Genomic DNA, 20968 nt, shown 5'->3' with positions numbered 1-20968 from the left:
AGAGTGAGACTCAGTCTCAAAAAAAAGAAAAAAGAGAGAAGAGACTTCTGCTGCCTTGGCTAAGTAAGGCATCCGTCCCCTATCTGCACCGGGGTTGCTATCTACCCACCACCCAGTTACCCGCTCCATGGCTCGTGCTACTGGAACAGTCTTGTTTACTGTCTCCTTTCCTGATGTCAGCTCCTGAGGACAGGGACAAGGTAGGCCATACATAAATATCCATTAATTTGGATGGATGGAGTTGTAAAATCGTATGGATGTGGGTTCAAATCCCAGTTCTGCATGCCACTAGCTCTTTGGCCTTGAGCAAGTTATTTAAAGTCTCTAACCCTCTGTTTCCTGGTTTATATGGAAGAAGTGCTCACATCTGTCTCATCAGATGGGCTTATTCAATGGGTTAAGGCTGGCAGCCCCTCACCACTGTGTGTGGCATACTGTGCTAGTATTCAGTGAGATAAGTGGTAGTATTTATATTTTAAGGGTGAGGAAACCTAATGTCACACAGCCTGTAAGTGAGAGAGTCAGCATTTGAACCCAGGTTCTTTCCCCTGTAGGGCATGGCTGGGGAGGGATCCTGGGGTACGACTGGGGTCTCAGCTTAGAAGGGTTTATATGGGTAGCCAGGGGGTCTGGGGTCAGTGCCAGCAGGAAGCTAAGCTCCCGCCAAGTGGCCATCACCTGATCTGTGGGCACATGTTTCCGTGGAGGGGATCCCAGCCCCAGAATGGCTCTGGACCGGCCCTTTCATTTGTGCCTTCCTGGCGGGCAGGGGCCACAGCTGAGGATCTGACTCCACCATGTGTGGTGGGTGGGCAGTTCCGGAGAACCGGGGACAGTGTCCCACTGCATGCTGTCCCTTGAGCTGGGTGACAGCTGGTGGGCCTCCTCATCTCAGGCTGAGTGAGGCTTGATGTCAAGACTGAACCTGAGTCCCTGGTGTCCCTGTGATGCCGACAGTGCCAGTCACTGTTACACCCTGAGCCTCAGCCCCATCCCATGCACACACACCATCCGCCTACCACCCAGCAAGGAATAGGTCTTTTCGTCACTGTTTTTCATATGAAGAAACAGACTCAGAGTTAAAAACCACTGGCCAAGGTCCCACAGTTGGGAGGTACTGGGCCAGGATTTAAATGCAGGTTTTTGTTGTTGTTGTTCCCAATTCCTCCCCCAGCCTGGGCCTCCCTGACATTTGCTCCTCTCTGTAACACAGCAAGGGCTCAAGCTATGCTCCCTCCAGCGCCAGGCTCCCCTCACTTTCAGCCCTGATACTTGGGGGAACAGCACAGCGCCTCTGCTGTCCCATCCATATGCTGATGACTTTAACCTGAGGTTTTCTGGTGTGACCCAGGCATTGCTTGCTGGGTGGTGGGAGTGGAAAGGTGGCTGTTCTGAGCCACGGCTGGAACTTTTCTATCCTAAATCCAGCGTCTGATTCTGACCAAGGTACCTTGGGCTTTGCTAGTGGAAGGGCCATCGTCTGCCCCACCAGGGACAGCTGTGGGTGGGTCCTCAGCTGATGGGTAGGGGCAGAGTTTCACGAGCACCGAGTACTGTGTGAGTGTTCGAGAAATTGTGTTTTACAAACAGCATGGACTGGGGGGCCCAGGGTCTGGGACCTGGCTATAGCTGTAAGTTAATTGGGCCATAGTGAGTCCCTGTGGGCCCCGGGATTCTGATGCTGGCTTCTGCTCCTCGGCCAGTGCCCTGTGCCTCAGACACTGAGTGTGGAGAGGGACACGTGGCCCCCTCTGGAGTAGACTTCTTGGATTGTCGTCTGTGATTAGGGCTTGTGTCCTGTTTGAAAGAAACTGGTGCTGCAGTTGGGGAACATATCAGCACCCAGGAATGGCCCGATCCCAAGGTGGCCTTTCAGCCAAGTGGTAACTGCCTGTGGACAGCTTCCAGGCCCCAGGGAGACTTCTAGCAAAGCCAGCTGGGTTGACAGGAAAAGGCAGCTCCCTCCCACTTTGTGGACTTTGCTGTGAAGGACCAGAGATGGGCGTGGACCACGAGTCCCCTGGCTAGGTCCCTCCTGGTCTTGTGCAAGGCACCCAACTACCCCAGGGGGTTCCAGATGTGGTATGGGGATGTAGGTGGTGTCCACCAGGCACTCTCCCTGTCCTTGCCCACCACACGAGCACACGTCCTCACTCCCTCAGGCCTCCTCAGGTTGAATCAGGCTGAAGCAGTCCTTGGACTCTTAGTCCAAGGCCCCCAGAGGAGCAGCATCAGGGCAGAGCCGTGTCTGTGGCTCTGAAGGAGGAAGAGAACCAGAGCAGGGAGAGGCCGTGGCCGCCAGAACCCCATGGCCATGCTAGCGAGACCATCAACTGTGGCCAACAAACATCTGTTTCTGCTGCAAGGACCACAGCACCTGGCTGTGTAGACAGCAGCCTGGAGAGGCCACAGCTGCCTGAGTCACTGTCCAGCTGAGGCTGGAGCCCTGAGACTGGAGTGCCCTGTGGCCTCTCTTCCTCAGACAGAAAACCCGTCCCTTCCTCCCCTGATCCCAGAACTTCAAGGTGTCAGGGAGGTTTCTCCACCTGAGGGCTGGGCCCTGCACAGCTGCCTGGCCCTGGACTCACTGGCCCTTTCTGCAGCACCTGGACATCCGTCTGGGGTCCTCAGGGCCTACGGCTGGGCCAGGATCATGCCTCGGTCACAGGCTCGGGATGCTTGTCGGCCACGAGCCCAGATGTCCTCACTCCAACCCCTGCAGACTTAGTAGAGAGTAGGTCTGTCCAGCGATAGAAGGGGCAGCCAAGGGTTTGGAGTGACCTCGTGGGTGTGGACAGTGACTCAGGGAGCTGTGGCCTCTCCAGGCTGCTGTCTACACAGCCAGGTGCCGTGGTCCTTGCAGGAGAAACAGATGTTTGTTGGCCACGGTTGATGGTCTGGCTAGCATGGCCATCTCCACCCCATCATCCCTCTGAGGCCTGGCCACGTGCTGGCCTGCTCTTGTATGAGCTGCTCTGTGGGGGAAGCCACTTAATCCCTAAAAGGACGTTGCCATGGCTAGCCTGGGAGGCTGGGCCTGGCCTGTCCACTCACCCCCGCCTGGGAGCCTTCTGCAGTGTACTCTGGGGCAGGGTGGTTAGAGCTGTGAGGACGCCTTGGGTCCTCTGAGCCACCCCTCATCAGCTCTTGTGTCTAGTCTAAGCCAGGGGTTGGCAAACTGGAGCTCACTGGCCAAATCTGATCTGTAACATCCTTTAGTAAATAGTGTTTTATTAGAACACAGCCAAGCTCATTTAGTTGTATTAGTTTGTGGACTTCTGAGCTACAGCAAGCAGTAGAGTTGAATAGCTGAGATAAGACAGAGGTCCCGAGTGACCCACAGATCCCTAAAACATTTACTTTTTGGCCCTTTCCTGAAAAGATTTGCAGCCCTTTGGACCTCTGGTCTGGTCAATCCTGCCGAACCTGACTCGCTCACACAGTCCCTTCCTCCAAACAGTCAAAGTTTTTCAGGTTTTGATGTTAAATCTCTTCTAGATCTTCATTTAATATTCACATTCTTCCTGTAATCCCAGTAATTTGAGAGGTCAAGGCGGGCACATCACCTGAGGTCAGGAGTTTGAGACCAGCCTGGCCAACATGGTGAAACCCCATCTCTACTAAAAATACAAAAGTTAGCCAGGCATGGTGGCACGTGCCTGTAATCCCAGCTACTCAGGAGGCTGAGGCAGGAGAATCACTTGAACCCAGGAGCTGAAAGTTGTGGTGAGCTGAGATCACGCCACTGTACTCCAGCCTGGGCAACACAGCGAGACTCTGCCTCAAAATATATATATATATATATAGAATTCACAGTCTTCACCATCATAATGATAATAATTAAAATAATAGTCCTTTCTCCTTAACCTTGTGAGATGATCTGTCTCCTTGAAGCTCTGATAATAGGTCATTGTGTCTGTTTAATCACATGACTCATCATTTAACCCAGCATCCTTGAGAGCTGGGACTATCCTGTGGTCTCCTCTGTACCCACCCCCGGAGTGCATTGGTTTATCTTCCACCACACACATATATGTAAAACTTTTCTCCCTTTCTTATTTTTACATTTTATTTCTTAGGTATGTGTACTGAATATTGAATAGTGATAGGCATACTTCGATCCTTACAGCAACCTCATGTGACAGATATTTCTACTCTCCCCATCTTATGCCAAGTCCAGAGAGGTCAAGTGAGTTGGTCGGAGTCACACAGCGAGGACGTCCTAGTGTCAGGATTCAAGCCTGGTTCTGGAGATCAGACTCCATTCCTGCCCTGCACTGTCTCTGCATAGTGAGCCATTTTCAGATTTTACAGTGTCAACCTACAGGCAAAAAATGGAGGCAAAATAAATATAAGTAGAGAGTTTATTCTGACCAAATTTGAGGGCTACAGCCCAGGAGCACAGATTCAAGTTACCCTGAATCCATGTTCCTATTGGCAGCAGTTACAAGTGGGTTTTCAAAGGAAAAAGAAGAGACAGTTTTTAAGTTGTTTACCAATATTTTACATTAAAGTACTGTAAGCTATCTATCAGCTAAACATTGTTCTTTGTAGCACAAATTCCAGGAACCTGAAGATAATGGATGAGGCAGCTAGTGAGGAATAAAATGCCTTTAAACAGTTGACCCCAGGAATGGGGAGGGGAGAAAACGGTGCCCAAAGCCCCATATTCCTGTCTCTGGGCTTGATACATTTTGCACACTTGAGTAGCTCAAACTCCTCTGAGCTATTTTTCTTCTCAACAGCTTAGGAGACACTCAGAAAACACTGCCTGGCTCCACCCTGGACAGGACAGGAGGCCCCCAGGGACAGGCCCTGTGGTGATGATGACCCCTGGGGAGCTCCTGCAGAAGGGGTTCACTCCTCCCTTTGTCCTGTTCGATTCTCGGGAATCCTGACCTGGGGGGGCCAGATCTTGGGTGCCCAGAGCTTTTCTCCAGATGGGACCCACCTGATGGGAATGGAGCTTCTTGGAGGCTGGAGCTGGAGGCCCAGCCAGATCAGGCTATGAGGCCGAGGACCCGCTGGGGAGACCTTACTGCTGTGGTGGCGAGAAGACCCTTTCCCTGTGGACCCTAGGGAGCCTGTTGTTAGTGGACCACGGGCAGTCTGTCACTGTCTCAGCCTTTTCTCAGGCTGCTGGCTGGCCAGGGGGACCAGGAAAGGCTGAGACAGCAAAGATACCGCACCAGGCTGGGGCTGCAAAGAGGGAGGACCATGTGCTAGCAGTTACCAGTGGCACGCCCATTGTCTGCTAGGGCCTGGCTGCCAGACAGGAGCCTGGGCAGAGGTGTGCAACCTGGGTCCCTTCAGTAGTGCATCTGTCGGCCCAGCACAGTGTCAGGTTTGCTTACGAAATGACCAGATTCTTTGATTCCTTCCTTTGTAGGGGGTGCCACGTGCCAGAGGAGGGCTGAAGGCTGTTCTGAGTCTGCCCTGTGCCTCGTGTCAGCTCTGTTGGTACAGGCCCAAATCTGCTGCTGGACCCAGGCTGTGGCCTGGTCTCAGCCAACCCTCTCTGATGCCCTGTCAGGGTCAATCCTCTTCGTCTCAGCTTGCAGGACAACAGTCTGGTAGTTCGACTCCTGTCACATTAACTGCCCTCACTGCCCAACCTGCAGACCCTGGGACTGTGGAGGGGCCCCAGACAGTGATAACAATGGCCTCCTTGTATTTAACATGGGCCAGACCCTGTGGAAACACTGTCACGTTTTGTCTCATTGAATTTTCAAAACAACCCTAGTATTATTTTATAAAGAAGGAAAGCAAGGCTCAGAGAGGCTGTCACATACCCAAGGTTAAATCTATGAGGTCCTAAAGCCTGGATTGAAATCAAGTTACATGAACTCCAGGGTCTATATAAACAGATTGTAGAGTCCAAGCCACACAGGACTGGGCTCTGGGGACCCTTGTATCCTCGCCCTGGGGAAGCTGGAAGGGATACTCTTGCAGCCCATGGAGTTTCATGATTCAGAAAGACGCTGGGGGCCGGGCGTGGTGGCTGGCGCCCGTGATCCCAACAATTTGAGAAGCCAAGGCGGGCAGTCACTTAAGGTCAGGAGTTTGAGACCAGCCTGGTCAACATGATGAAACCCCATCTCTGCTAAAAATACAAAAGTTAGCCAGGCGTGGTGGTGCTCCCCTGTAGTCCCAGCTACTCAGGAGACTGAGGCAGGAGAATCACTTGAACCTGGGAGGCAGAGGTTGCAGTGAACTGAGATCGTACCACTGCACTCCAGCCTGGGTGACAGAGTGAGACTCTATCTGAAAAACACAACAAAAGAGAACCACGTTCAAGGGTGCTTACACATTCATGACCTGTCTCTCATAATAGTAATGCAACAAGTTACCTCTTTTTCTCCCCCATGGTTGCTTTATAAAGGTAGCTTACTGAAGCATAGTTTCATAGTCTAGTGCCTACTGTGCAGGTGGAATAAGGGAAGAACAGAATGATTTCACATTCTGTGCTTCTAACACAGTTGCAGGTGTTTTTTACTCGAATTGCACGCGTTCATCCTCATCCCACATAAGCAGCTCAGGGTCATCTTTGAGACTCAGTCCAAAGATCACATCCCCTGGGCATCCTTCCTTTGTCCTAAATGTTCCTCACACCCTCCTCTGGTTCCCACAGAACTTTGACCTTGTCCGTTATAGTACTACTGTATCACAATGCACTTGACCAGGAGCTGTTAAAGATTTACCAGCTACTCAAGCTTATTTTAGGACTGACTCCTGAAGTTTCAATGTGTCCCTCTCAGCTAGCACATAGAAGTCATCCACTATTTGCTGAATGAGTGATTGAACTATATACTATGGTAAAAGTGTAGGATTTAGAAGCCTGGTCCTCTTTCTCCATGTGCTATTGATTAGCACTTGTCTTTTTAGAAAATATATTCTATATTCTATTTAAAAGCCACAATAGCTATCCCAACAGCCTGGCACTCTCTGGACCGTTAAGTGTATGATATATCATGTACATAATGATATTTTGTGTGTGTGGTAGGGGGTTTGAGCCTCATTTTGCAGGGGAGAAAGCTGAGTCTTGGCAAGGCTAGAAAACATGCCCACAGCCCTTCCATGGCTACAGATCAAACACTATGGTCTGTGACTGATGGGATTCATGACATTGCATGTTCTCCCTCCCAACTTGCTTAAAGTTTAACGTCCAGCTGGGCATTTTTGTCTTCTAGACTTCCACCCAAAGAGTTACATCCAGGTTGCTCCCAGTGTACCGTATCTGCAAATGTTTGTCTTATTTGTTCATACTACAGATTCCAGAACGGAAACAGCTTGCCATCCCAAAGACGGAGTCTCCAGAGGGCTACTATGAAGAAGCTGAGCCATATGACACATCCCTCAATGGTACATCCCAGCGGCTGGGGCTTGGGAGGGTGACTTACTGCTTCCTTCTCAGATGTTGGTGCAGACTTACTTGGGGGTAACAGATATGCTCATCCTGGGCTGGGTGACAGAGGGTAGTCTGGGCTGCTGTGACAGGAAAGCATGGTCCAAATTGGGAACTGGACACAGAGCATTCAGCTTTTAGTCTGAATGGGGAGTCAAGACCCACAGCAGACCTAGCTGTCCTGCAAGGAGGAACGAGGGATGGCACATAACAAATAGGTTGACTGCATCTGATGTTTTCTGTGGTTCCTGCCTGCAAGTTGTAAGATTTCAGCACAAAGGTGATGGAAGAGAGGAGTGTTGGCCAACAGGCCCAAGGCCCTGGTCAGCAATGGAAGTGGTGGTCAGGCTGAGTCTGAGCTCAGTTTCCACGTTCTTTCACTGGACTCATGGTTATGGTGCTCCCACTGTGTCAGGGACAGGAGCCCAGTCATCCCTAGCACTGACATTCGGTGAAAGAAGACAGACAACAAATAAACAGCATGTGTCAGTGGTGATTAGTGAGAGGATGGAAAACAGAACAGGAGCTGGGCTTCTGCAGGACAGGGGAGTTACTTTAGATAGGGAAGGCTTCTCTGATAGCATGACTTAAACAGATTCCTGAATGAAGTGGAGAGTGAGTCAGGCAGATACATTCAGGAAGAACTTTCCAGACAGAGAACATGGTATCTGCAAAAGCCCCAAGGCAGCAGAGCTCTGGGTGTGTCTGAGGAACAACAGGGAGGCCAGCATGGCAGGAGCAGGGGAGAGTGACAGGAGATGGGGACACAGATGGGGCTGTCAGCCACAGGAATGACTTTGGCCTTTCTCTGAATGAGGAAAGACTGCAAACCTCCAGAGGGTTACTTAGGGACTGGCCTAACTTAGTGTATTAGTCTGTACTCATGCTGCTAAGAAAGACATACCCAAGACTAGGTAACTTATAAAGGAAAGAGGTTTAATGGACTCGCAGTTCCACATAGTTGGAGAGGCCTCACAATCATGGCAGAAGATGAAGAGCAAAGACGTCTTACATGGCCGTAGCAAGAGAGAGCGTGTGCAGGGAAACTCCCCTTTATAAAACCATCAGATCTCATGAGACTTATTCACTATCACGAGAACAGCATGGGAAAGACTCACCCCCATGATTCAATTACCTCCCACCAGGTCCCTCCCACGACACATGGGAATTACGGGAGCTACAATTCAAGATGAAATTTGGCTGGAGACACAGTCAAACTTATATCACTTAGGTATTGAAAAGATCACCCTGGATACTGTGTGAGCAGCTCTGTAGGCAGGGCTCATGCTAACACCCTCTGTCCTTGGCTGATGGTTCTCAGCCTGAGGAAATTGGATCAAAAGTGCTCTTGGTTTGGGGATTTGATTACACAGGAAGGCTTCGAGGTTCAGGAAGAGGTGGTTGTGACCCTTGTCTCTGGGGCAGCTGGACTGTGGTCCTCCCCTTCTGGCCTCCTTCTCTTTCCTTCCTTTGTAAGTGAAAGGGCTTTCAAAGCATAAATCAATCAGCAGATATAAAAGGCCAGGGCCCCTGGGGCTGGGAATGAACCAGGCTGAGGAAGGTATTGTTGGTTCCATAAAGAACAGGACCAGGAATGAGATGGAACCAACCTAATTGCCCATCAACCAATGAGGGGATAAAGAAAAATGTGGTACATACACACCACAGAAGACTACTCAGCCAGAAAAAGGAATAAACTAATGTTTTTTTTGCAGAAACTTGGATGGAGCTAGAGGCCATTATTCTAAGTGAAGTAACTCAGGATGGAAAACCAAATATCCTATGTTTTCACTTATAAGTGGGAGCTAAGCTATGAAGATCCAAAGGCATAAGAGTGATATAATGGACTTTGGGGACCAGCGGGGGAAGATTGGGAGCAGGGGTGAGGGATAAAAGACTACATATTTGATACAGTGTACACTGCTCAGATGACAGGTGCACTGTCTCAGAAATCATCATTAAAGAATGTATCCACCTGAATCCCAAAAACTATTGAAATAAAAATAAGAACAGGACCAGGAATGAGATGGGACCGGTGACTGGGAGAGGCATGGGATTCCCCTGCCCTTCCTTCACACTTACCTGCCGCCTCCTGCTGGGAACTCTGTGGGAGGTGATCGCCTGTTTGGGCTGAGTCTATTCTAAAACACTGGCTTTGTGGGCAGTCGGCACTTAGCATTGACCCACTGAGCATGCGAGGTGGTGCCAACTCACCAGTCGGGCTGTGATTTCAGACCAAAGGCAAGGGTGCGGTGCTGCTGTCTGGATGCGCGTTGAAGGTGGAAACAGTGACTCACTGCGGTGAGCACCTCCCTGCTCTCAGGTGCGGTCGGGCCAGCAGGGGCCTGCCTGCCAGACGTGCCAGGGGGCCAGTTTGTGGGGCAGACGCTCCATCTCGACACAAACAAGTGGTCAGAAAGGCCAGCGCTTCTTGGTTTTGTCTCTCAACTGTGAGTTCATACTTGTCGTAGCCGGGACTAGGGGTCATCCCAAGGACAGCTCGAACTCACTGTGTGGAGTGGGTCAGGAAAGCTCCGAGATGGAGGAAATCCAGCTGCGAGGTGGGAGGGAACATAGTTCTGCCTGTCCTGCCAGCGAGAGGCCTGGGGATGACTTGGGGGCAAGCAGTCACGGTCAGCACAGAGGGAGGCCTTCACCTGCCTTACAAGCCGGCCTGGCCTCAGGTCCTGCCTGGTCAAACGGTGTGACATGCAGGATGTGGCCAGAGAAATGGGTGTGGGCCCCAGCCCCTTGCTATAGTTGGTGGCCATAGCGATGTGCTGACTTCCTGCAAAAGGCCACTTGCTTGGATTCTTGACCTGCTCTATCAGCCCCGTCCCCACACTGCTCCCCTGGGTCATGTCCCTCTCTCTGAGCACATGTGTAATAAGTGCCCTGATGGCCTGTGCTAAGGGTATCGGGGTCTGCTCTGCTTGCCAGAGATACCAGGTACTTCATTGATGGTGTCTCACCCTGGGGTAATGCTAGCAGCTACAACAAATAACCCGGCAGCTTCTGTCTATAGTAACACAATGCAAACCCGTTTCTCACTCAGGGGTATTTCAGTGGGGGGCATTACTCATCCTCATGTAGGTTAGGTGCCCAGGCTCTGTCCATGTTTGTCTCGGCCACCCTCAAGGGCCACAGAATCCTCTGCAGAGAGAGAGCAGAGAACCCCTATCTGCTTCTTAACAGCACCAGCCAGTAGTGACACACATCACTTCTACCCACAGTCCCTTGGTGACAAGTAGTCACATGGTCATCTCTGGATGTGAAGGGGTGTGGATCTAGGAAATGATGTCCTTGGCTCAGCAGTGGCCTCACCCAACAGCGCACACCTCTGATGGGCAACTAACCTCTGGTGGACTGGCAGCTGGGTTGCCACATCTGGGTCTCTCTTTGTGTCTCTGCACTTGGATGTACTCCTCTCTTCATCCTGTCTCTCTTCTCTTCCCTCTGTCTGTGCTCCTGGATGCTGTGCAGGTCACTCTGGTGGATTTCTCCCCACTGGAGTCCCCAGATGGGTGCAGATGCCTGAAGGAGTCATTTACGCCACGATCACCTTGGGTACTGCTTGCTCCCCGAGCTGGAATGCCAGTGATTCTTGCCTGCTGCCTGGCTCTCAAAGATGTGTGCGTGCCCTGAGGGTGGCCACCGCCTTCTTCCAGTCCTTGTGCATGGGTCCTGCATGTGCATGCTCTGTGCAATCTTCCAGAGGAGCCATCTACTTGGCTTTCCACAGTCCCACCCCCACTGCCCCGAATGTGCTATCAAAACACATGGCTAAAAGACCCGCAGTGTGCATGGCTGTTCTGCCCTCAGTTCCACAGGACATAGTGAGGTAGAGTCTACCTAGGGATGGCAAATGGGGATGGAATTATCTCAGCATCCTGCCTCTCATTCCTGTTCACCCTGCACCTCCTAGAAGCCAAGTATCTGTTTTAAGAATATGGTACTGTTTTAGTTTTGTTTTGTTTTGGAGATGGAGTCTGGCTCTGTCACCCAGGCTGAAGTGCAGTGGCATGATCTTGGCTCACTGCAACTTTCACCTCCCAGGTTCAAGCGATTCTCTTGCCTCCACTCCAAGTAGCTGGGATTACAGGAATGCAACACCAGGCCCGGCTAATTTTTGTATCTTTAGTAGAAACGGGGTTTTGCCATATTGGCCAGGCTGGTCTCGAACTCATGGCCTCAAGTGATCTGCCCTCCTCAGCTTCCCAAAGTACTGGAATTGCAGGTGTGAGCCACCATGCCTGGCCAAGAATATCCAATGTTTATGGTGTGCTATTATGATCCCTCTTACGGGTAAAAACAATTATTAATATATTTGCTCTAAATTTCCTCCAAGGTACTCCAGGAGTATGATTTATTGTTCTTTTTTCTTTTTCTTTTTTTTTCTTTTTTTTATTTTGAGACAGAGTCTCGCTCTGTCGCCCAGGCTGGAGTGCAGTGGCACGATCTCCGCTCACTGCAAGCTCCGCTGCCTCCCGGGTTCACGCCATTCTCCTGCCTCAGCCTCCCGAGAAGCTGGGACTACAAGTGCCCACCACCACACCTGGCTAATTTTTTTTTTTTGTATTTTTAGTAGAGACGGGGTTTCACCGTGTTTGCCAGGATGGTCTCGATCTCCTGACCTCATGATCTGCCCGCCTTGGCCTCCCAAAGTGCTGGGATTACAGGCGTGAGCCACCGTGCCTGGCCTTTTTTTTTTTTTTTTTTTTTTTTGAGACAGAATCTCACTCTGCCAGCCAGGCTGGAGTGGAGTGGCATGATCTCAGCTCACCGCAACCTCCACTTCCTGGTTCAAGCGATTCTACTGCCTCAGCCTCCTGAGTAGCTGGGATTACAGGCATCCACCACCATGCCTGGCTAATTTTTTTTTGTATTTTTAGAAAAGATATGGTTTCACCATGTTGGCCAGGCTGGTCTCAAACTCCTGACCTCAAGTGATCTGCCCAGCTTGGCCTCCTAAATTTCTGGGATTACAGGTGTTAGCTACCATGCCCAGCCTCTTTTTTTTTTTTTTTCTCAATGTTTTTTCTTTCATACCTAGTCCTGTTAATGATTTGCTGTTCTTAGCCTCCTAATACCCCCATGGACGAGGATGGGCAAATGTTAGAATTCTTCATGAAACGTGGGGCAACCCCAGAAGAGCAGAACAGTGTAGACTTACCCAAATTCTTCACACTAAACTCTGTAGCCTCCTCCATTAATTTTTGTTACTGAAGGAAGAATCCCAATGACAGTGTATCATTTTTTAAATGTAGCTTATTATACAGATAATGCAATACTGGCAATACGGAAAAAATTTTTAAAATCACCCTGATCCTACCACCCATCAAATCAACTATTTTGAGCTTTTTCTATGTTGCCTTGCAGTGCTGATCTATTTGCATGTATAGTTCTAATTGTGCTTTCTCCCTTATCATACCTTAGGGAGTTTATTGAGCTGCACACCAGTTTTCAGAGTTTTAATTGATTACAATTGCATAGTAGATTCCTAAGTGGGTAAAATCATGCTTTACTTACCCAGTCCCCTTCTGCTGACTGCTAAACAGCACTTGAATGAATATCCTAACACATGTAACATTCTTCCCCACCCCTGCCCTTTTTTTGAGACAGGGTCTCACTCTGTTGCCCAGGCTGGAGTGCAGTGGCATGATCTCAGTTCATTGTAACCTTCGTCTCCTGGGCTCAAGCCATCCTCCCACCTCAGCCTCCCAAGTAGCTGGGACTGCAGGTGCATACCACCATGCCCAGCTAATTTTTGTATTTTTTGTAGAGGTGGGGTTTTGCCATGCTGCCCAGGCTGGTCTTGAACTCCTGAACTCAAGTGATCCACTTGCCTCGGCTTCCCAGAGTGCCAGAATTACAGGCGTGAGCCACCACGCCTGGTTCCTTCTCTTTTTAAAAAATTAGTTTCCTAGGATAAAATACCAGGACTGAGATTACTGGATCAAAGAGTATGGGTGTTTTTATGGCTCTTCAAACAGGCTGCCAGACTGCTTTCTGAGAAGCCTGTGTTAAATTACATTGTCACCTGTAATCTAAGAGTTCAGGGTTCCATCCTGGATAATACTGCTATTTTCAGTCTTATTTAATAGGTATAAATTATACATTTTTATATTAAGCCATAAAGAGAAGTAGTGTCACACGACTTTTAAAGACAACTGATATTAAAATATTTAAAATGTTGTTTTTAGAAACATTAAAACACATTTTCATTGGCACTGTTGCTACAGTAACTATTGCAGGGACCTCATCCCATTTTTCTATATTCTAATTCAAATGTGCTTCTTAGTAAAATCAAATGTGCTTCTTAGTAAAATCAACAATATTTTATCTAGCTATACAGATAGGAGAAAGGGCTTCTGGATTCTTCTGCCTAGACTTAGGAGCCTCTGGGCTGGTCCTCTTCTGAAGGGTGTGATGGGAATGAAGGCAGAGTGTCATTCAGCCCGACTCAAGGGAAAAGAACAAGGACTGCCATGCAGAAGTCAGGGAAATAGATGCTGAGTCCATTTCCTAACTCATAGGGCTGCTGGGAATGGGAGTATCCAGTGATCAGGAGACAGTGAGCCCTCCCTGGGAAATTCGGGCAGAGCATCAAGGTTATGATAGACAGGATTCCTGTGCCAGGGGTTGGACTGAAATCCTGAGGTTCCCTTTCCTCCATGCCCTGCTTTTCAGGGATAGATGGATGGATGAATAGAGAGAGAGACAGATAGATCGATCAATCGATAGACAGATGAACTGATTGATTGATTGATTCACACGTTTGTTTTGTCCTTGAATAGAGCAGTGGGACCTGGAACAGCAGCTCTTGCAGGGTGGTGAGGACAGAAACTAGAAACTGAGGCAGGTGGGGTATACGTAGAATCGTGCATGATGTGTGCTCTGATGAGTTTTGGGATTCTTTTGAAACGACAAAAGAGTAAGGGTTTAAGTTAGAAATGAGTAAAAGGAGTTACATTTGTGCCAGGAGGTATTAGGGAGGGAAGGCAAGCAGGGTCTATGGAGGATATGAGTGGAGGTTTGAAAAAGGGCTCTGACTAGGAGAGGGTATTTGGGAGGAAGAAGGTGGCCCCTTTGCCCACAAAGTATTCCCTGCCATGGTTTATTTGGACTTTTATTTCTGAGGAGCCACAGCCCCTTCCCCAGATCTAGGACTGAGCCAGGCCCAGCCAGGCCAGTGGCCATTAGAGGCCTGCCTTGCACACAGCTCAGGTGGAGTGCAGATGGCGTTCTCTTCCTCCTGAGCCCTTGGAATGCCAGAGGCCAGGCCTGGGAGAACCTGGCAGCATCCCACCCCACGCCCTTCAGCTTTCATTTGAGGAATTAGAGGCCATGAGTAGGAGAACTGACCTTGTCAAGAGCAAACAGTTGGTCTGTGGGGCAGTGTCTTCTCAGGGTTCCTGTGGAGCTGGGAGTGACAGGATTTGAGGAGGAAAAGGGACAGACTTTGGTTTTAAGTTATGTGTGTTTTGTGGCCAGAGGCAGCATCCAAGAAGCCTCGCTGAGGGGTTTGGGGGCAGGAAAGCCAGCCCTGGGATCTGGCTGGTGGCTGTGGGGTTGGTTTGAGGGCAGGGAGAGTCGGGGGCTGTGGTCTGGCCGCTGCTGCTCCTGCCTGCTGCCCTCCCCAGTGATGCTGCTTCGGGACCGTCCCCTGCCCCATGGGGCCCTGACTGAGCTGGTGTTCCTTGCAGAGGACGGAGAGGCTGTGAGCAGCTCCTACGAGTCCTACGATGAAGAGGATGGCAGCAAGGGCAAATCGGCCCCCTACCAGTGGCCCTCGCCGGAGGCTGGCATCGAGCTGATGCGCGATGCCCGCATCTGCGCCTTCCTGTGGCGCAAGAAGTGGCTGGGACAGTGGGCCAAGCAGCTCTGTGTCATCAAGGACAACAGGCTTCTGGTCAGTCTGCCTCACGTTGTCTTGTCCCCCCGCTCCTCTCAAGGGAAGGGGCAGGGACAGGGAAGGAGGGGCAGGATGGTCCCTGACCCGAGACGTTTCGAGTTTGTTTATATCAGGAGATTTTAACTTCTCCCTAACCTGAAATTGTATACAGGATTTTGTGTGTATGGATGAATGTACTTTTTCTGAACCAGAGAGGTCTAGTAGTTTCACCAGGCTCTCAAAGAGGGCTGTGACTACCACTGCCTCCCCCGTCCCCTTCCCATCCTCCTCTTTGTGAGACAGATACATCTTTCTGTCCCCTGGTCCTTTTTCACGTCCTGTCCACTGGAGTCCAGTCAGGCTCCTCCAGCCCAGCCCCAATTCTGGCTACTGTTTTTGTTGTTGTTGTTGTTTTGTTTGTTTGTTGTTGTTGTTTTTGAGATAGAGTCTTGCTCTGTCACCCAGGCTGCAGTGTAGTGGTGTGATCTTGGCTCACTGCAAGCTCCCCCTCCTGGATTCAAGCGATTCTCCTGCCTCAGCCTCCTGAGTAGCTGGGATTACAGGTGCCCGCCACCACGCCCAGCTAATTTCTGTTTTTTCAGTGGAGATGGGGTTTCACCATATTGGTTAGGCTGGTCTTGAACTCCAGACTTTGTGATCCACCTGCCTCAGCCTCCCAAAATGCTGGGTTAACAGGCGTGAGCCACTGCGCCCGGCCCTTGCTACTGTTTTTATCTGTGCAGCATGAGAATGCTAGGTATCTTCTCAGAAACAACAATATTTTGAATTACTGATTATAAGACCAGACCCAGCAAGGAACCAGATATTACTCTGACAACAGTCCTGTTTCCTGCTATTTTAAATTAAAATTCCCAGTTGCATGTCCTGACTTGAAATTCCACGGAATTATTATAAACACCTTTTCTTGCCTAGTTACAACAGGCCCTGCTCCGTGCCAAAGTTATTTCAGGTAATCCTTTTAAGCAAGCCTGTAACATTTCCCCCATTTTACAAATAGGGAGCCAAGGGGTAAAGTATTTTCTATGGTAGGGGAAGAGAATCCTTCCTTTCTTTGTTAACACATCATCTTCCTAACTAGGCAGAGAAGAAGCTTAGTGTTTGTGCCTTATGGATCCTTTACTCCAGAAGCCAAGCAAGCAATGCAGAGAGGTGGAGAAAGAGTGAAAGTCTGTCCACTTTGGAGAACTGAAAGGTGTCCACAAAGGATGTATTTTAGGGCCCCCCAGGCCCTGGGGCAAGTTTGAACCATTTGGATAGCAGCATCCTGGAGCATCCTTGGCTGAGGCCAGTGAGAAGGAGGCTTGAGGGAGAGAGGGACAATCTGATGTGAAGAACAGGAGTTGCTGATATTTGAGGTTAAGGCTCCAGGCCTGCTTCGGGGTGTCCAGCCTCTTAGTCTTGCTGGGTAAAGTCAGGCTCTTGGTGGGTCCTGCAACGTCCAGCGGCCCCTCCTTTGCAGACATCATCTCCGCCCGGCAGCCCTGGCAAAGTGGTATATTTTCTCTCTTTCCTTCCAGTGCTACAAATCCTCCAAGGACCACAGCCCTCAGCTGGATGTGAACCTGCTGGGCAGCAGCGTCGTTCACAAGGAGAAGCAAGTGCGGAAGAAGGAGCACAAGCTGAAGATCACACCGATGAACGCCGACGTGATTGTGCTGGGCCTGCAGAGCAAGGACCAGGCTGAGCAGTGGCTCAGGGTGAGGGGGACACCAGACCACTTGGAGGGGCTCCTAGAATTGTGGCCCCCAGCCTTTCTGAAGGGATGGATGATAGGGTCAGGGGTAGAAGATTTGTGATCCTTCAAGTTTGCAGGGCTTCCTGTGTTCTAAGTGGTAGTGATCTGTCTTCTGCAAATGGGTTACAGCATGCTGCTGCTAGGTCCGAATCCCCAGTAGCCCAGACTCGGGTGCAGTTGAAATCCATTTCCCTTTTTGCCTCTAGTGAGGCATCCCCCACCTACTTACTTACTTACTTATTTATTTAGAGACGGAGTCTCGCTCTGTCGCCCAGGATGGAGTGCAGTGGTGTGATCTCTGCTCACTGCAAACTCTGCCTCCCGGGTTCACGCCATTCTTCTGCCTCAGTCTCCTGAGTAGCTGGGATTACAGGCACTCACCACCACACCTGGCTAATTTTTTGTATTTTTAGTAGAGACAGGTTTCACCGTGTTAGCCAGGATGGTCTCAATCTCCTGACCTCGCGATTCGCCCGCCTCAGCCTCCCAAAGTGCTGGGATTATAGGCGTGAGCCACCGCACCCAGCTCCCCCACCTCCTTATTAAAGAAGAATATATGTCGCTGTCGTTTGCCATGTATTTGCCATAGACCAAGGACTATTAGCAACTTATCCCATGTAACCACACTGGGGATGGCTGGGGAATGTTAATGTCACCATTTTACAGGAGTGGTGATTAAGGCTCAGAGGGTGGAGGTGATGGATCCAAGTCATCTGCCAAGTGGTGGCAGCATTGGTTGTCAGACCTAGGCCCGTCTGATACAGTGCTGTGCCTCCTCCCACCGCAAATGCTTGTGGTCCAGTCTGCCCACGCTTCCCCGGGTGTGATGATGATGAGTCACTTGGGGAGGTGAAAAGCTGGGCTTGATGCTTCCAGCAGGTGTAAAGTTTGCACCAGGAATGGATCCCCAATTCCAGAGGGACCTCCAAACCCAGCAGGGACCCTGGTGAGGCCAGCAAGAGCCAGAGCAGCCCTTCCCCTCCTTCCTGCTGCCCCTCCCCTCCTTCCTGCTGCCCCCGCTCCCATCACAACCACTTCGGCACAGAAGCATTCTATCTACCCTGCACCCCACCCCACTCCACCTGCCACCCAGCTAAATGTAACCACCTTGGCCAGCCTGTTGGAAACAGATCTGGACCACCTCAGTAAAACGTGACCAAAATGTACCCACCTGAGGCACTGGTCCATCCCTAGATTGAGTACCCTAGATTTGGAGCAGGCAGGCTGTTTTTGTAAACCCACTAATTGTTTTAGAAATGCCAAGCCTGGCCTAACCAAGCTTCTAGAAGGTGCTGACAGGTATCTCAGTCTTTATTGCAAAATCTTCAAGTGGTGAAAGACAGTGGTATGTAGAAAAAGAAAGGCCAGTGCATAGACAGGTTTGTGGTTTGGCTTCACAGATCTCCATGTGGGGTGGGGTTCCTGAGAGAGCTAACAAGCTCTGAAAGGCCAGCCCTGGGCATTTAAGAGCCAGGGCTCTGAGTTCAAATCCTGGCTTCACCCCTTTTTAGCTGAGTGATTTGGGGCTGGATTCTTTAATGTGCACAAAGTGCTTAGCACTGTGCCTGGTACATACTGAGTGCTCCATGAAACTTGGATACTACAGATAAGACCACTGAGGCCCAGAGGGAGTGGGGGGCTTGTCCTGGGCTGCAGAGCTGATTAGGACCCAGAGCTCTGGGCTGTTGGTTTCTTACCCCCGTCTCCTGGCTCCTATCCCTCCCCATCCTTACCCACTACACACACACACTCATTTGCACACATATATGCACACATGCACATTCATGTATACATTTGTACACACATGAACAAATGCACATGTATGCACATTTGCATGCACATTTATGTTCATGCATGCATTGTGCATGCATGTACACACACACACACACACACACACTTGCTCCCAGTTCCCCACTCTGTTCCTCTGACTGCTCAGATCCACCAATCCTCTCCCTGCCCCCTAGCTTCCCTCCCCAAACTCTCACGGCCTCTTCCTGAGACCCCTGGCCCCACTGCCTCTGCTGGTGGTTTCAAAGACAAGAACGCTTTCAGAAAGCACAGACTTTCTGTGTCTGGCCTCCACAGAGAGACCCTTTCCCCCTAGTCAGATAAGTGCAGAGATGGACTTGGCTGGAAATGCCTGCTCTGAGAAGCTGCCCACTCTTGCGTTTTGGCAGTAGGGGCTGGTCCGCCTGTCCGATGGGCTCTTCATCTGGCTGCATTGGGTTTGTGAACCCCATCTACCTTCCTTGGGCCTCTGTGTCCCAATTCTGCATACTCACACCCGTGCCCAGGGTGAGACAGGTATATGGCAGTAAACGGGAGCTGCTGACTATGGGATGAGGGTCCCAGTAAAGGAAGGCACAAGGCAGGGCTTTTCCCAGGAAGCACGACCCTGCCCCTACCCCACTCCTGAACTCCTGGCTTAGTGGCACTTTCCCTGGGCAGGGGCATCTGTGTATCTGGCCCAAGCTAATAGGGATGGTAATCGTGTGCCTGGGTACTTGATATACAAGTACTCACAGCCGGCTCCTGGCAAAGGTATTGTCCCAGCTTACAGATGCAGTGGCTGAGGCTCGGACTCAATGTCACACAGGTGCCAACTCTAGTGCCTGTGCTCTTCCCTTGACACTGGGTTGCATATTCAGTGTGGACCACAGTCCCAAACTGGAGTTCTTGGGCTCTTCTGATTTGAAACCCGTTTCCACAAACTACTCTAGGCATAGACTGAAAGAGGAGGATCTTTGAAATCACTCTAATTCTGCACCTCCAAAGGGCTTCCAGGTGGGCAGCGTGTTTCTGGTCACCCTTGGAGTTCCCCCGGGAAGAAGGGAGTGCTCCTGGCTCAGACGGAGGCAATGCTTTGCATAATCAGAGCCACTGCTGACTTTCTGCATCTGCCCCCAGCCCAGGCTCCATTCCTCCAGCAGCCCAAACCCACCCACCCACCCTTTTCTGGACCCAGCCTCCCTCCCCAGAGTCTCACGCCCTCTTCCTGAGACCCCTGCCCCATAGCCTCTGCTCGGGGTTTCAAAGACAAGAACGCTTTCAGAAGGCACAGCCTCTCTGTGTCCAGCCTTTACAGAGAGACCCTCTTCTTCCACTGGTCAATGAAGCCAGTGAAGAGGCCCCTTCCCAGAGGAGGGTGGGTGGGTGGGTGGCGGCAGGCGAGTCGGGAGAGCCAGCGAGTGGGTCATTAGAACAAGGCAGTTTGCAGGCCTGCTCCTCAGGCAGTGTGGAGACTCCACAGAGAGTTGCCTGACCTCTGGAAAGCCAGAGGGACTGTCTAGCAAGGCAGTTGTTCATCACATCTACAACAGAACAGTAGTCCTGCCTGGAGTGGTGGCAGGAAAGGGGCTCATGGAGCCCTGGGCTATGGCTCTGGTCATCTTTGGCCTTTGCTGCCAAGGCCCCCCTTCGCGTTCCCCTGAACATGTGGGACCTGCAGAAAGGAGCCTAAACAACGAGCCCTCCCCACTGCAGCCTGCCCAGCTGGGCCCGGGGCCACATGCAGGCCTTGGGGCTGGGGTAGGGGCCCTCCTCCTTGGAAATTCTTCTTCTCTCTCACCTCCACCCATTCTCCCCTGACCTGCAGGGCCCCTGGCTTCGGCCTGGCTGTGAGTGCTGGCCGGAGGACCTCAGCCTCTGCTAACGGCTTCCCTCCTGCCTCAGGTCATCCAGGAAGTGAGCGGCCTGCCTTCCGAAGGAGCATCTGAAGGAAACCAGTACACCCCGGATGCCCAGCGCTTTAACTGCCAGAAAGTAAGCCTCTGCCCTGCCTGGAGGGAGAATCTCCTTCTATGTTTTCTCGAAAAATTGAAAGTGTAAAATTGGGAGCTTCGTTTTATATTTCAGTCCAATTAATAAGAAACATACAATGCTTGAGGCCGGGCACGGTGGGCTCACGCCTGTA

The 20968-nt window shown here is 50.8% G+C and overlaps 1 protein-coding gene across 5 annotated transcripts in view; it reads left to right on the top strand.

The window, feature by feature from the left end:
* Positions 1-20968, top strand: part of AFAP1L2 (actin filament associated protein 1 like 2) — a 107680-nt gene that overhangs the window by 72506 nt on the left and 14206 nt on the right. For all 5 annotated transcript variants that reach the window (XM_010363209.2, XM_010363207.2, XM_010363208.2 and 2 more), the window contains 4 exons: positions 7272-7362; positions 15112-15317; positions 16838-17017; positions 20728-20817. In XM_010363209.2, the coding sequence (XP_010361511.2) occupies positions 7272-7362; positions 15112-15317; positions 16838-17017; positions 20728-20817 (567 nt within the window). The remainder of the gene's footprint in view (positions 1-7271; positions 7363-15111; positions 15318-16837; positions 17018-20727; positions 20818-20968) is intronic.

Source organism: Rhinopithecus roxellana, chromosome 11 (genome assembly GCF_007565055.1).
Source record: "Rhinopithecus roxellana isolate Shanxi Qingling chromosome 11, ASM756505v1, whole genome shotgun sequence".
NCBI classification, from domain to species: Eukaryota; Metazoa; Chordata; class Mammalia; order Primates; family Cercopithecidae; genus Rhinopithecus; species Rhinopithecus roxellana.
The sequence above is the reverse complement of the archived record's forward strand: the minus strand, read 5'-3'. Positions and strand labels throughout refer to the sequence as shown.